This window comes from Odontomachus brunneus, unplaced genomic scaffold (genome assembly GCF_010583005.1).
Source record: "Odontomachus brunneus isolate Ranch 3 - 2012 unplaced genomic scaffold, Obru_v1 Obru_scaffold_110, whole genome shotgun sequence".
NCBI lineage: Eukaryota > Metazoa > Arthropoda > Insecta > Hymenoptera > Formicidae > Odontomachus > Odontomachus brunneus.
In genome coordinates, this window is record NW_022639560.1 from 492713 (window position 1) to 508184 (window position 15472).

Genomic DNA, 15472 nt, shown 5'->3' on the forward strand with positions numbered 1-15472 from the left:
TCTCTCTCTCTCTCTCTCTCTCTCTCTCTCTCTCTCTCTCTCTCTGTTTCTCTTTCTTTCTCTGTCTCTCATCTCTTTCTCTCTGTGAAAAGTAGTCTGCAGGCGTGATACCGTAAACCTATTTTCAGACGCGAAATTGCGCCTCGTAAAAAGCGCGCAAGGCGCATAGCGGAACATTGTCCATAACCGCCGTTTCCCCTCCCTCCTCCCTCTTCCTCCTCCTCCTCTTCTGCTGCTCCTGCTGCTTTTTCTTCCTCTCCTCCTCCTCCTCCTCCTCATCTTTTCCGCAGTCCTGTGTTGTGCATATGAACGTTTTCTTCGGGATGCAGTTAGCGCACACGGCGAGACGTAAATCGCTCCCTCGGATTAGTTGCGCTTCCTCGTGAAGCGAATCACTCGTTTTAATTGGCCGCGCTCGAAACCACGGACGAATTGCGTTAACTTGAGCGAATACGAGATACCTCGGGATTCACGTTTGCACGCACCACCACAGGTATTGCCGCTTCGAGATCTGAATAATACAAAGTCGGGGTAGAGACCCTTCAGAAGTGTGTGTGTGTGTGTGTGTGTGTGTAAAATTTAAAATTACATTGTATAGAGTAAAACAATAATATTGTCTCCTTGAAATATCTTTGAAATCCGAGAAGAGAATATTATAGTCGTTTTTTCGTGTAAATTCTTTTCAATTGTGCAACTAAAGTGAGAGAAACAAGGCTTTTAAGAGCCATTTGCGGCGAATCAATCTTCCATGTCAAACCGACCATTTATCCCAATTATTATTTATGACTATTAATTCCACGTCCATTCCATATCCATTCCATATCCCAGTCAATTGTGCACTTCTTGATTTCTTTAAAATGTTGCCTTTCTCGATTTTACTAGGTTTCTAGTTGCGCAAAAGTAACATTGTCACTGAATAAGATCTACCGTGCCAAGGAACATAATAAATTTTGCCAGAAACAGCAGAGTTCTTAAAAGCATGTCCCAGTTCCTGATACATAAATAGCACATATGAAGTGAAAGAATAGTCCATCACTGCAGTATGTCGATCCATTCCTCGATTATAAAATTTCACAGTACTTTTTAGTAAAATTATCTCCCTGTAGGAGAAAGAAAGATTCATCTAACAGAGATTACATGGGGCATGCAGAAGCGCTCGTTTCAAGATGGTAAACTCTATTTTTCCTAATTACAACAGCTTCAATGACTCGAAGGTCACTTTTGCTATTTTATTATGGAACGTTATGTGTTTGTATTTATTTTTTTATCGTGACTATATATTGAGAGGAACGCAACAATCTATGACAAAAGATTATTTCTTAGATGGAAAACAGACAGTAGCAGCAGAAATGTTCTTGTAGAAGATTCTGTTCAGTTAATTGTTCTCAATTATTTCAGGCAAGTTTTAAGGCAGACGAATGTCCAGACAAATGTTTCCGGTTGTGGTAACAGAGATATCGTTTCTGAGTCATAAATTTTCGTCTAATCTCTATACAGTTACATGAAATGAGATTTTTTTCCGTGAGGAAACGATATCTTACATTTATTCGAGGCTATGTGAACAAACCGTCACGAATAGTTCCTGTTTTCTCTCTTTCTTTCTCTCTCTTTCTCACACATACTCTCATGACTTTGGTTTTATAAACGCAACGTCATGATAGCTCTTATTTTCTCAATTTTAAATAGTGCTCAAGCCGACTTCCCGGCAATCCAGTTACATCGAGCCTCGTTTCGATACGCGTTTTCTTCGTCGCGTCGAAACGAAGTAATCGAGGAAGTATATAGCTCGCGTTGCTCCGCAAAGTCCATCCATCTTCGAGCGTTCCTCCTCTCTCATTCCTTTTTCACCCTGGAACGCGAGTTACTGCGGAAACTATGCTGCGATTCGTATCGTACTGAGCAACCGTAGGTGCTATTATTACAGCTTATCTCGTAATGAAAGAGACCGATGTAAAAACGACAGGATACAATCCATAAGTAAACTCTGACGACGAGAATTCACGGACAGTGCTCGATTCTTTCTTTCTCCGATGTAATTTTCTACATCAGGATGTAGTATTTATAGAAAGAAAAGGAAACAAAACAGGAAATTGGCAGAAGAAGAAAATTGAAAATTGACGATTAAGAATGAATAGAATGAATAGAAATGAGATAGAAAATGCTCGAACGCGTATCTAATCCTGAACATTTTTGTTGTTTTGATCTTTAAATATAAATATTTAATCTTTTAATATAAAAATGTATAATATATTGGACGTATACATACATTCCACGTTGAAATATATTCGTATTTCAAGACCGAAACAATAAAAATGTTTCAGAATTAGGTGTATGAGTATGTCCGGTACTTTTGAATCGGTACTTTTACCATATATGAATATCGGTTGCTAAGAAATGTTGCTAACAAGTGGAACCTCATATATGCGAAATCGGAAGTTCACTGCTAAAATACAAAAACGCCGTCTCAAAAATCCATTCTGCTGTAAATGACTTAAAGATATAAAATACCACTTCTATCGAGATTTTCTTTTTTCTTTTTAGCAAGTAATCTTATTTTTTAGATAAAAACTCTCACGGATCGGAAGAAAAGTTAATCCTGAAAGCTGGCTAGGTTAAAAATCCGTAAATGATAATTTCTGTTGATACGAGGTATCGCTTCTTTAGCTATCGACACAATTTACGCGCGTGAGACAGGCTCGACGTTTATCGTTGGAAATAATCTACTCAATAGTTGCGTACAATTCACTCGGCGATCAGAAAGAGACAGAAGGAGAGAGAGAAAATGCGCGAGCTCTCCGGGCGGTGTCGGACGTATGTCCTCCGCAAATTGGCGGGATTAGAGTAAATTCGGGTCAGGGCGCGCAATTGCATCTCTCGCTCTCTCGGCATTTAAACGCGGAGCGTTCTCGCGTGGCGCCCGTGGACGAAGGAACGGACACGGGCAACGCCAGACATAAAGCAGGTTGATAGTCCAATTAACGCGAGTGCCCACTCGCGGAGAGTCGAAAGGGAGAGACGCGCAGAGGCGTCGCTCCATACACACGTCATGCGGCATATTTCCCGGCGCACCCATCCTGTCCCCTCCAGGATCTTTCGCTTCCTACGGCCGATTGATTATCCTCGTTACTTTACGCTTCTCGCATCTCCGCGGCTACCTTTCGCGTCTCCGGAGACGTGTGGGCATCACCTCCGACGGCACTGACACACGACCGCGACGTGCTCTCGACAATGGAGCATGAGCTACATGGAGTAAAGAGCATGAAAATCACTCGTAAACGAGGAAATTATCAGTATTAGTAGTAACGACAACACGACAGGATAATAATAATACATAACTGTTTAACACGGTCAAGCAGTTGTAGTTTACAATGTGTGTTAGGTGCGATGATTATCTTTAAAATAGGTAAACTAATCGATATTTTTTGCTGCCAAACTGTCAAACATTGTTGGCAACTCTGTCTCTCACGATTCCACGGCGGAATTTTAATCTTATCACATAGTAGTAGTAAGAACGTCCCTTTTGAGAAAAATTTTACTCAATACCTAATAGTTCACCTTATATATGTATACTATAGAGTATCGTGTAAGGGCCGATTTTTCCAAACTCTTGATAAGCTATCTGATGGTTAAATCATGTCTATCTTTGTTTTTTCTTCAAATTGGACGAAGACAAACACATGATTTAACTATTAGATAGCTTACCAAGAAGTTGGAACAATCGGCCCTGAAATTTTCTCAGAAAGGATGTACAACTCTAATGAATGAAATATGCGGTCGATAGGAAGCTGGTGAACCCAATAATAGCTGACTAACACAGCCACCAACTAGCTGCATTGACCGTGACTTTGGTCACTCAGGCTTCAATTAAGCTTCGATTAGTAATTTATGGAAGTTCACATTGGCGGTCGACGCGTTAACACGCAGTGACAATTTATTCAACGAGTTCTCGTCATGAAGGTGTTAGCCCCTGAGTCAACAATGCGAAGCGTAAAACTGTTGTCGGGACGGTTTCGCGCCAACGACACACACGCATCTCTCGGACATTTCTACCAGGCTCGCGACGGACGTGCAATCATCCGAGCTGCGGTAACGCGGAAACGTCCATTCATCATCGTGATGATGCTGCAACGCGCGATACGTTACGTCGCAAGAAAGAGGGCCGTATCATTAATTAAACCGGGGCGTCATTTCCTCGATCGCGAGTTAACGAGATCTCTCACTGTTCCATCCATTAATTCGCGGACGCGCGCGCGAAGCTCGTAATTAAATCACTCCGAGGTGTCAGTTTGCAAAGTCGCGCTGAGAAATTTCTCCTCGAGAAACTCAATGGGACACTTAATAAACCCCGGACATTTGCAAAATAACCGTCGCAATCGACGTGCCACTTGAAGCTGGACGGTTTCTCCCCGTCTTTCTTTCCGCGGCTTTCCGTCCGTCATTCGAGGAGTTTCCATCGTTTGCGGAACGAGAGTGACTTGTTTCAAACGAATCCGTACGCACTCTAAAAAACATAATTTCGTCCTTGGCGGAATTCACTGAATTCTAGAGAACTTTACTCTTACATACAGCCTCTGAAAAGGATTCTCGTAAAACCAAAGAGAAAGTATTCTACACGGAAGAAAAAGAATAGTTGTGTCAACTCGAGGATGGCACCACGAGTCGAAATTTTGACTCTGTTAAATTTTGAGTTCTACAACGTAGTAAGTAAACTTACCCAAAAGATACATTCCGATTTTTTTCTAATTTGGCACAAATGTAGAAGTACAAAAAATATTTAGATCATATTTTTTCATTTTGAGTTTTATGGACAGTTTATAGCTTTTTAATGTTTTCACTTCTATCAACAATTACAATAAAAATGCATAAAAAATAAAAATAAATACAAAATATAGGCGTTTTTGGTTTGCTGATTATGAATATGAAGTCAAATGTGTAAAATTATTTAATAATAAAATAAATTATTTAATAATAAATAATAAAATGTTTAAACAAAACGTTGTAAAAAGTTGAAAAAATTATTTATACAAATAATTTCTCGACTAAAGAAATTTAAAATGGCTCGTGTCTCAGCTATGCTGATTTTGTTGAAATTATTTAATTATATTTTGTATTCAATTTTATTTTTTATACATTTTTGTTGCACTTGTTGATGATAAGAGTGAGAACATTAAAAAACTATAAACTGCTCGTGAAACTCAAAGTCGACCAAAATAAAAAAATATGACTTAAATATTTTTTGTACTTCTACATTTGTGCCAAATTAGAAAGAAATCGGAGTTTACCTTTTGAGTAGGTTTACTTGTAGGTTAGCAAAGTAGGTTTAATTTTAATGACATAATTTACCCCTACTTTGACTCTGATGATGTCCGAAATTTTCCTTTTTACTTTCTTCGACGTCAAAGTAGATGTTGAATGGAATAGTGAGATTGAAAATAGGATCAAAATTTCAGCTCGGGATTTCTCGGAACGATGAAAAGATCGGTGACACGCGCGAGCCACGCGCCGGCTCGTTAATTGAAATCGCGGTCCTAATTGAACTCCCTCTCCCGTCGCGAGAGGGACGCTCGGGGGAGAAGGAGGAAGCAGCTCGTACTCCTAATTACTCGACAGTCCCCTTTTCGATTCTCTTCGGTCGTTTCTTTCAATTTTAGAGCCCTTTCTTTTTCGCGCACGCGACACACGCGTGCCGCACGCACCACGCGCGCCTCGTTAAGCAGAAATCAGTGCAGATTTGTGCCTGCAAATTGCATCTCCGTCCCACCGGCGCGTCGGTGTATATTAGTGGCTCGCCGACGTGGGGGAGAGTGAAGGCTGTTCGATTCGATTTCACCGCTGTCGATTTCACCATTGTCAGCACTCGCGCCTGTCTGATCTGTTTTCTGTCTTTTCTTCGCTCGGCGAGCGCAGCTGAAAACTTCACCAAATGCCGATGTGAATGTAGAGGATTGAAAATGCGTCTGCGAGCGTACCATCAGACTGACCTCACAAGGTCTCACTCTCGCGGATAGAAAAATTCGTTTCTGCACTCGCGAGCGCGTAACTGGTCTTTTTTTTTCGTCTGAGCAATTACGAATTTACAAAGAGACGAATATATAAGTGCTCAATGAGCGCGATAACAGCTGAAAGTTGGGATGCCTGGCCCATAAAAAAAATTCAATAATAATATTTTATTGAACGTTTTACTGCGAATAACAAATTCCTGCGCAACTCGCCTCGCCTTGCTAACTCGATCTTTTTTACGTTTCAGGGTGTTGAAACCGCCCGGCGGCGGCAGCAGCGACATTTTCGGCTCGGGCCCGGAGGAAACGAGCCCGCGACGCGTCAAGACTCACAATCAGTCCCAGCTGGGCCTGGCGTTGTTTGGCGACGCCAACGGCACCGACGCCGGTAACGGCAACGGCAACGCGAACGCCGCCGTGTCGCCGCGCTCCAGCAGCAAGCCCGGTAATGATTCATACAATCGTCTGTTTGGCCCCCCCGATGCCCCACCCACCACCCCAAACGCGAGAAATCACATGCGCAGCAATATCTCCCTCAGCGGGGGATCGTCGGCCTCGTCGTTATCGTCGGGCGCCGCGACGTCGCCCGCGAAGAGCACAGCCAGCAGCGGCAGCAACACGACGGGCGTCGCCAACGGCTTTGCCGTCAGCAACGGCAGCAATTCGATCAACGATATCACAGGTAAGGTGGGCCCCTTCGATCGGGCAAGCGTTTACAGAGGTGGTAGCGGATCATCATATCCCGGGGCGGTCGAGAGCAAAAGACGAATGGGAGAGAGAGAGAGAGAATGTCCATCACTTCTCGTGAGAAAGACTTCTCGTCGTTATCGCCGCGAGATTGACGATTGATGATCTTGAATATATCACGTGTTAAGGAGCCAAATTATTTTGCAAAAATGCGAAAAATGTGCATTAAAATAGCGAATTAATTAAAGCCCTTATCGTGTGACGATTAAGGGGGCGAATCACCTTTTCAGGCCAAAAGAAGCAATAATATGTGGAAATTTATTTATTAGGGAAAACCGCTAAAAATAGATATGTTTGAATTTTATATATTGTATGTAATTCAGTAATATATTTATTGCTACAGATAACAGAGTATAGAATATTATATATAATTAAATGTAACATTTTCATTTAAACTAAAATATTTATAATTATTTTTGTGCAAAAATGACGTCAATAATTATAACATTATTTAATATAATTTATTTATTGTGTAAATATATTATTTATATATATAATTGGATATATATATTCAATTATATATATAAAATTCTCAAATATATTCACTTAGTAGTTTTCTTTATATAAATTCCTGAACATCGTTGTTTCTTTTGGTCTGAAAAAGCAACCTGCTTCCTCAATTGACATTCAATGCGCGAATAATCGGCGCACAATGAGCACTTTGATTAATTTACATTTCTTTTCTATTGTGGAACGAGTGAATTTATCGTGACGATTCTTGTCTGTGGAATTTTTGCACGAATTGTTACAAGAGCTCGGAGATATTCGCGTATTCTTTCCCTCTCTGTCTTTCTCTACAGAAAAGGCTCTCGCGGCATTCGGTACTTAAGAATGCGAACTGCCCCGAAACCGCTCGAACCTCATCTCGGAAGACCCTGATCCTGATCTAAGTTGAAATATGTGTGTGTCGCAGGCTCTTGGCGTGTGTAAAGTGTCCGGTTGTGTCGATCGCTATATTTCGCTTTTTGTCACCGCGAAAAGTACTCTTTCCCTTGTTCCGTTCAAAGAGATTCGCGTTCGATCCGTAGAAGACTCCGACACTTCGAAAAAATTTGCCATTAGAGAAATTCGCGAACTTTGTCTCTTGACTGCTTTATACTTTTCCAATAGAAAACACGCACGCGAATACATTATCTTGTTACTAAAACAAGTACACGAATTTCTCGCGTTTTCTAAACGATATTCAAATCAATCAACACATTTTTATTATGCTTCTGTATTTTTTACCGTATCTCGTGCGAAATCATACCGAGATGAGTGCGGCGGCGAAAGTTCCCCTCCGGATCTTCGCCGATCGCGAATCGCGTTTGTCTCTATTTTTCTTCTTTTTTTTTCACGCTAATCGAGCCGCCGTTTGTCGGCTTTGCTCGTCGGTGCGGAGCTAGCGAGACACTCAGGGAAAAAATGCAAATGAAAAGAAAAGGAAACAAAATGAATTTCTCACTGTACGATCACAATCATATTGTCTAATGTGTGCCGCTTTTAATTATACGTCACTTTCCTTGAACTGTTTCGCAAGCAGCTTTTAGGAGAAAGAAACGATTTCGTAAGTGTGTAACGAGACATTCAAGTAGATGACACACACGACACTACCACACTCTTGTTGTCTTGTTTGATCATAGTTAGACGCGAGTTAATATCGTTCCCTTCGTCACGTCACCGCGAGAAAACGCGAAAAAATCACGAGATTCATTTCATTATTTTTGAGCGCGCTCGAGATTATTATCGTAGAGAGTTTTCATTATGTGTCGCCAGTACATCATCGCGTCCTATTCTAGGGCCTGCCACGAGAATGGAAACACATATTTTGAGTTAGACACGCCATGTTTATCGCTTAGGCCTTAAGTTCGTACCGTACACACACAAACACACACACACACACACACACACACATATATATATATTTATATAATTCCGCTAGTAACATCTTATCTCGCTTTTACGTTAAAATTATTTATTTACATTACGTTCTCCCCACACACGATTCACTCATTCACTACGAACTCACGGTAAACGACATTGATCTGCATATTAGCGCAAAAAGAGAAGATATATACATACATATGTCGCGTTAAATTGCAACGATAATTTAATGACAAAAATTGGATCAGCTGTGATTTTGCTCACGCAAGATATCAGGCAAACGAGAAACCGGCACATTGCGAATGCAGCCGAGGATTATGAATTTGCCGTGAAAAATTTTCAGAGAAAGAAGGAGAGAAAGAGACTCTCCTCTCGTAAAAGATAGAAGGTATTTCGATGTCGTTTTTCGAGAACGTCATTCACGAAACTTCCCGCGAATGCGGGCGAGGTGCACTGTCGGGACTAAATCGCGATATCATCCACTCGCGAGACCCTCCACCGATTCATTTAAAGCTCCTTGCACCTCGGTCGGCCATGTCGGATTTGTGACGTCAGAAGCGAGGAGTGATATGCTGACGAAAATTGCGTGCCATTTCTGAATAAAGGTAAATATGGACGAAAGGACATTTGAAATTGCTTGAGCATTCTTGTAAAATTGTCTGAAGGGTATCCCTTTCCCTTCTCTCTTAAAGTGAATCAGTGAATAGTCACTGATATCAGTTATAAGTACAGCACTGAGCAGTTTCAGTGCTGTACTTATAGCTGCAAATCAGTGCTTTCAATGATGTTTTACTGATTCACTTTAAGAGAATTGATGATGAATAAACAGTCGTATAATAAACGGTGAAATAAGATACGTGAAATGATGAAACGAGTCTATTTTGTCTGTATGCTTTATTTCACCATTTATTATACGACTGTTTACTGATCGTCAGGGAAGTTTTCAGGGATAGTTTTCGGAAAATTTTACAAGTGTGCTCAAGCGATCTCAAGTGCTCTTTCGCCCATATTTATCCTTTGTATTTATAAATGGCACGCGCAACTTTCGTCAGCGTGTCATTCCTCGCTCCTGACGTCACAAATCCAACATGACGGCGAGGTGCAAACAGCCTTAACAAATGCACGCACAATCGAGAAGAATCTTTTCTTTTGTCTCGGTAACACTCGAATACGACGGATTAACCTTGGAATGGCGCGTGTCACCCCGGCTGAAATAAAAGTATCATCACTGCTACGAGTGCTGCATCACGGTCGGAATAACACGCGGTTTGTCTCGCTTTTCTAACCTCCACCTGTTCTGTCTTCTTGGGTTTCGCATTGTTGCCGTTTGTCAAGTACTCATCCCCCGCTTCCCTTTACAACTTCAGCACAACACACAACGTTTCAATTTTGCTTTTGTTTTAATTTCCGTCGCACGGACGAATCCAAGATATCGAGGACGCCTCTCTCATGTTTATATCTCGATCTCGAGACGGATCTGTTTCGAATTGTACGCGAACTCCCTCGTCTCGTCAAGGCAGATCGTAATTCAAACGAAATTCAAATTTTTTTCATGAGTCCCAATTGATCTGTTATTTATCAGCATGTAATTAAACAATCGTTTTGCTCTGTTCATTCACCACGTAGCGCGTACCGGCTCGCCTTTATTTTGTTGAGTCGATGAAAATAAAAGGAGAAAAAAAGTAGTACGTCTCAAGGTAATTCCGTGAAAAAAGAGAGAGAAAGAGAGTGAAAGATGTAAGCGCGGTGCGTATCTGCGATCCGTCCGTACGAATTGCCGCGCGCATTAACACGAGTTGGTTGGGTTACGGTTATGGGTTTTGCGACGGTGTTACGGTGCATGGGGTGGTGGTGAACGGCTCTGGCTCGCGCGTCGCTTCGCGGCGGCGACGGCTGTGAACCGCTGGTGTTGTTGCGAACGACGCGGGTCGGCTTGGACTCCGACGTCGCATCCCCCGCAGGAGGATCGTCCTGCGTGCCGGCGCGCAACCCGGTCACCGGCGACGGAATCGAGGTGACGCCCGTGAGGCGCATCGCACGAAAGTGTCGAGGTAACGTTCTCTAATTCCGATTATCCCTCTGATTCTCGCCCCCCCCCCTCATGATTCCCGCCACCCCCTAAGTTCGTCCTAGGGACGCGCTTTCTCCCCCTGTAAAGCACCGGTGGTGTCAGCCCCAACCACCGGTGCGAAGTAGCTTTACGTTACGAGATTAAGGGAATATTCGGAGGGGGGTTGGTCGAGTGAACTTTAACACGTTGACTGCCGCGTTGATCGTACACAATCGATGATTGAATTGCTGGGGAAATACGATAAATGTTACTTAAGGATTGTATTATACAGGGCGAGTCATACACTCACATCTAACGTTAGATTGTAGAATATATTTGTTGACTTTTATATTAAGAGGAGAATGTGTAAGGAGCAAATCGTGTAAATATAAAGTTTTGGCTAACTACAATATTTAACTCTTCCAACCATCCAATTTGTTCTTTACACATTTTCCTCTGATGTGAAAAATGACAGATTTTAGAATTTAACGTCAGATGACTAACCCTGTATATTTTTTATATATACGTAAAAAATATGTATATGTATTATATAATTCTCTATAGATACATTTATGTTTTTTGCGTTATTTCATCGACTTTCTATTGGCCGTACAGCCGATTCTCCGAATTCAATTTTGAGAAATCAAATTCTCAAATTTAATTTGAAGTATATTTATATTATATTTGAAGTATATTATACTTCATACGTGACGTAACCTTTACGGTAAATACCGTCATTTTATTGGTTCGAAAAAATTTGCTTAAAATTGTTGTATTCATTATTGTCTTTCTGTTTAACTTCTAACGTAGTGTTCCCGCATAATTTTAACGGAGTTCTTGAAAATTAATTAGTATGAAATTTACATTAGTACATCCGGGAAGCGCTCGGATGTTACTGTCAGGATCAATAAGACGCGGTGATATCATAGTCTGATCACCGCGTGTGTGATCGTCACAGCACTCGAAGTGCTGGCACCAAAGAGATACAATAAATAAATATAATTCAAGGCGCATGTACCTTTTATCTCGCTTCATTGACCGCACCGCGAATTCTAAATGTGTGTTATTTTGGCTGATTATCTTTTTACACGTTCCTCGTCGTTTAACATTTATCAAATGTGTATCAAATTTTATAAATTATTTAACGTTAAAAATTATATAAATTATTTAACATGTTTGAAAAACATGTTAAATTATAATTTACACATGTTAAACGATTTAAAACCTAGAAAAAACTCAGGAAAAAGAGCGAGACAAATTACACGCTTTTGTGAGTTCAAAGATAACATGCACTCGGACTCGCGATGCGTTCAGCCGATTTTTTTCGTACGTAATTCTTATTTGAAACGAGACGCAGTAGTACTGCACTGAGAAAAAATCTAAGAAACAGCAAATTTATTTAGTGAATACTGACAACATATTTACTTATAATACTAATATAAAATATATTACAAACAAGAAAATCTACATTTTCTACACGGAAAAAAAGATTTGGTTGAATTAACCAAATATCTGGTCGAATATGAACGATCCAGAAATTCCTATTGAAATAACCCGAATTCTATTTAAGTTAACAAGAATTTTGGTAGACTAACATGTCTGGTTAAATAACCAGATATATTTAGTTAATCTACCAAAAATCTTGTTAAGTTAAACAGAATTCGGGTTACTTCAATCGGAATTTCTGGATCGTTCATATTCGACCAGATATTTGGTTAATTCAACCAAATCTTTTCCTTCCGTGTAAAAACCTTAAGAAAACCTTAGTTTTCACGAGAGCAACTATTTATTCTATCTAAATAAAAGAATTTAGATGTAATTAAATATGCTATTGGTAACCAAATAAATATTTACTAATTTTTAAATATCTTTTCTCTCAGTGTAGTGCTGGTTGCTGCTGACCGTCACGGCATTCAACGTGTTAAGACTGTGAATTGTTTGTAGATGAAACGCACATATACATTGAAAGAAGGATTTGATTGACGAAACCAAGAATTGGTTAAAATGGGATCAACCAAATGTTTGCTAATTGCAATAAAAAAATTTAATTGCCGCTATTTTGCTTTGCTCAGTGACTAATCAAATATATACTGAGGAAATAAGGCAAAATAGCGGCAATACAATTTTTTGGATGTAAATACCAAACATTTGGTTGATGCCATTTTAATCAAATTTTGGTTTGGTCCTTTCAGTGCATTCGAGTGAGTTTTCATGCGTAGAACGGCTTGATCAATCCGCGGCAACGCGCGACACTGCAGAAAGGAAGTTAAAATTTGGCGGGAATTGTTCATAATCGTCACTTCCCGCGGGGTAAAGCGTGAGTTGAGGATATCAGTCTGATTGTCGGTCATCGGGTCGGTTGCGAAACTCACGAATGAAAACTCGCTCTCGATCCTGCGAGTGGCTCACGCTGAAACGATACTTATCTAATCAGGCCAGTCGTCCACTCGCAGAAGAACGTCACGCGGAAAGAATCGCGGATGAAAATCAATTACCGCCGGGAGAGAGTTCCGGCGGCTTCACGGCGCGTAACTGAACGTAATTGAACGTCTGCCCGCTAATAAGCCCGCGTTAATTGTACGTGCGAATCGCTTCGTTATGTCTTTCTTTCGCGTGGTACGCGCAGCGCTCTCGCGTCGCAACGCGGATCGCGTTAAACTGCGCAATTAAAGGCAACAGAAGAAAGGAGGAAGTGATCGCGCAAGCACCGAGCTGGGAGCCGATATTGTATACGCGTATAATAAATATTTACGCGAGATTTAAATTCTCTCGCGAGATCGAAACGAGGCGAGAGCTCTCTCGGTGGTAACGCGCCGTTCTACTGGGATAAAAATCCGGATGTTGTTCGCTCGGGGAAACGTTCTCGCCGCAGAGAGAACGAGAGAAAGAGAGATTCTGAACGGTAACGAATTGTTTATCGAGAGAAGTAGAATCACGAGCCGTGCGTGTGTGCGCGTGCGCGTGTATACGTGTGTGTACCGTTAACCCCCGGTCTTCCGTGCTGTTTAATCGCGGGCACGATGTTTTAAGCGCGATAATAACGCGCGAGCCACGTTCGCGGCTCTTGTCCGCCGGCGAATACGGTGTCTCGCCGGGGATTGAGGGGAGGAGGGTGGAAAAATGGGAAAATCGCAGGCTGTTCATGGAGTTTATTCATTTGAGCCGAGATGCTGAAAATTATGTAGAAATTTAACGTAACGTTTATCTTAAACACATTCGTCGTTTCGTGCGATTCGTCCGCATCGTTCGTGAGGAATTTAAGGCTCCTTGTACCGGAGCCGGCCATGTCCGATGATTTGTGACGTTAGAAACGAGGAATCAAGTGTGTTATTTTGGTTGAATCCTTTACACGTTTTGAGTCACGCTATTTAAACATATTAAATTATAATTTACACGTCTAAAAAACAGTAAAAGACGTGTAAAAGAGACTTGAATCAAATTACACGTTTATGCATTTAAAAGTAACACACTAGGACTTGCAGTGTAAGGAACAGCTCCCTTGAAAATACGTCTCTTGGATGTCCTGAAAATACACATGCCTGGTGAATAAACTCCTTAAATCTCAAATGACTGCACGCGCCAGCTACCGCATGATCGGAGGCTACGGATGTTTTAGACTCGCTCGCTCGTTGTTTAAGTCAAGGATCACGTCTTGTATAATAGCGAAAGGAGAGTGTAAGAGCGCGATTAAGCTATTATAGCTAGGCGCGCGCGTACCCTTATGATAATATTATAAATTAGCACATTTGTGTATATCTGTGTATATCCGTGTGTTATGTGTACTCACTTTTCCTCACCTCGTGTTGTATTATCGACTCAATTCGGCCTGATTCGGAGATTCGCTCGGAAGGATCCGTCGTTCCTCGACGTCGTGGAAATTCTTTTCGCTCGACGATCTCTTTGACGGGTTAAACGTGTGACATGGGAACGGTAGTCACCGATTGCCACTGCGATACCACCGCGTCTCATTAAATCACGTGAGTACAGTTAATCGCGTCCGCGAAATTGGTTGTACACCGAGAAGGAAATGTTGAATACTTGTGACTATAATCGCAGAAGAGATTCCTTGCAGCGTAATAATTATCTGCGGAATAATTGCAATCTGAAAATAATTGGGACGAGCAGCCATTTTTGTAGCAAATGCTGGTATAAATACTAGAAAAAAATAGCTGAAAATTCATTTGCACGGGATGTAAAGTTTATTTCACGGAGATAAAGTTTATTTCGTAGCAATAAACTTTATATCTCACAAATAAATTTTCAAACGTGCATTTGCTCACAGTGCAGTGTTAACGACAATAACTCCATAAGTATTTTGCTATTACTCTTTCTATTAAAACGATACAAAAATATAGTTTTCATTAAAGAAGATTGTTTTGACTAATGAGCGTTTTAATTAAAAGACTAATTTCAACGAGATTAATTGATTTTTTCTCCCAATGTACGGCCAATAAGAAGTAAACGAGAGAGGATATAAAAGATACGCGAATTTAATCATCGGCTAGTTCTATAAGTTCCTTGTAGAATCGATGAAAATTAACATATCGGCAGTCAACGTGTCGAAAAGCGAATCTTCGACGCGAGATCCATCGTTTCACACGTCTCTGCATTCACTGTTAACTGTTACGGTAAGTTCATCAAGCGATCATGCCAGCCTAGTAGATAATACGTAAGATATCGTTTTTCTCGTAGACCATTTCAGGTGTTAAGCCGGTTCGCGATCATCGTGGCCGGTGATCTCGCGACCGATTGCGCTTAATTTGTGCCTGCGAGACCAAGCTACTACTCCTGATCCTCTGCCCCCCCCCCCCCC

General features: G+C 41.1%; 1 protein-coding gene across 5 annotated transcripts in view; it reads left to right on the plus strand.

The window, feature by feature from the left end:
- LOC116849304 (microtubule-associated protein Jupiter) overlaps positions 1 to 15472 on the plus strand; it is a 140370-nt gene that overhangs the window by 116803 nt on the left and 8095 nt on the right. For 4 of the 5 annotated variants that reach the window (XM_032826297.1, XM_032826298.1, XM_032826300.1 and 1 more), the window contains exons 2-4: positions 6248 to 6681; positions 8269 to 8292; positions 10571 to 10660. In XM_032826297.1, coding sequence (XP_032682188.1) covers positions 6248 to 6681; positions 8269 to 8292; positions 10571 to 10660 — 548 coding nt within the window. The remainder of the gene's footprint in view (positions 1 to 6247; positions 6682 to 8268; positions 8293 to 10570; positions 10661 to 15472) is intronic. The other variant, XM_032826301.1, reaches the window with a different exon arrangement.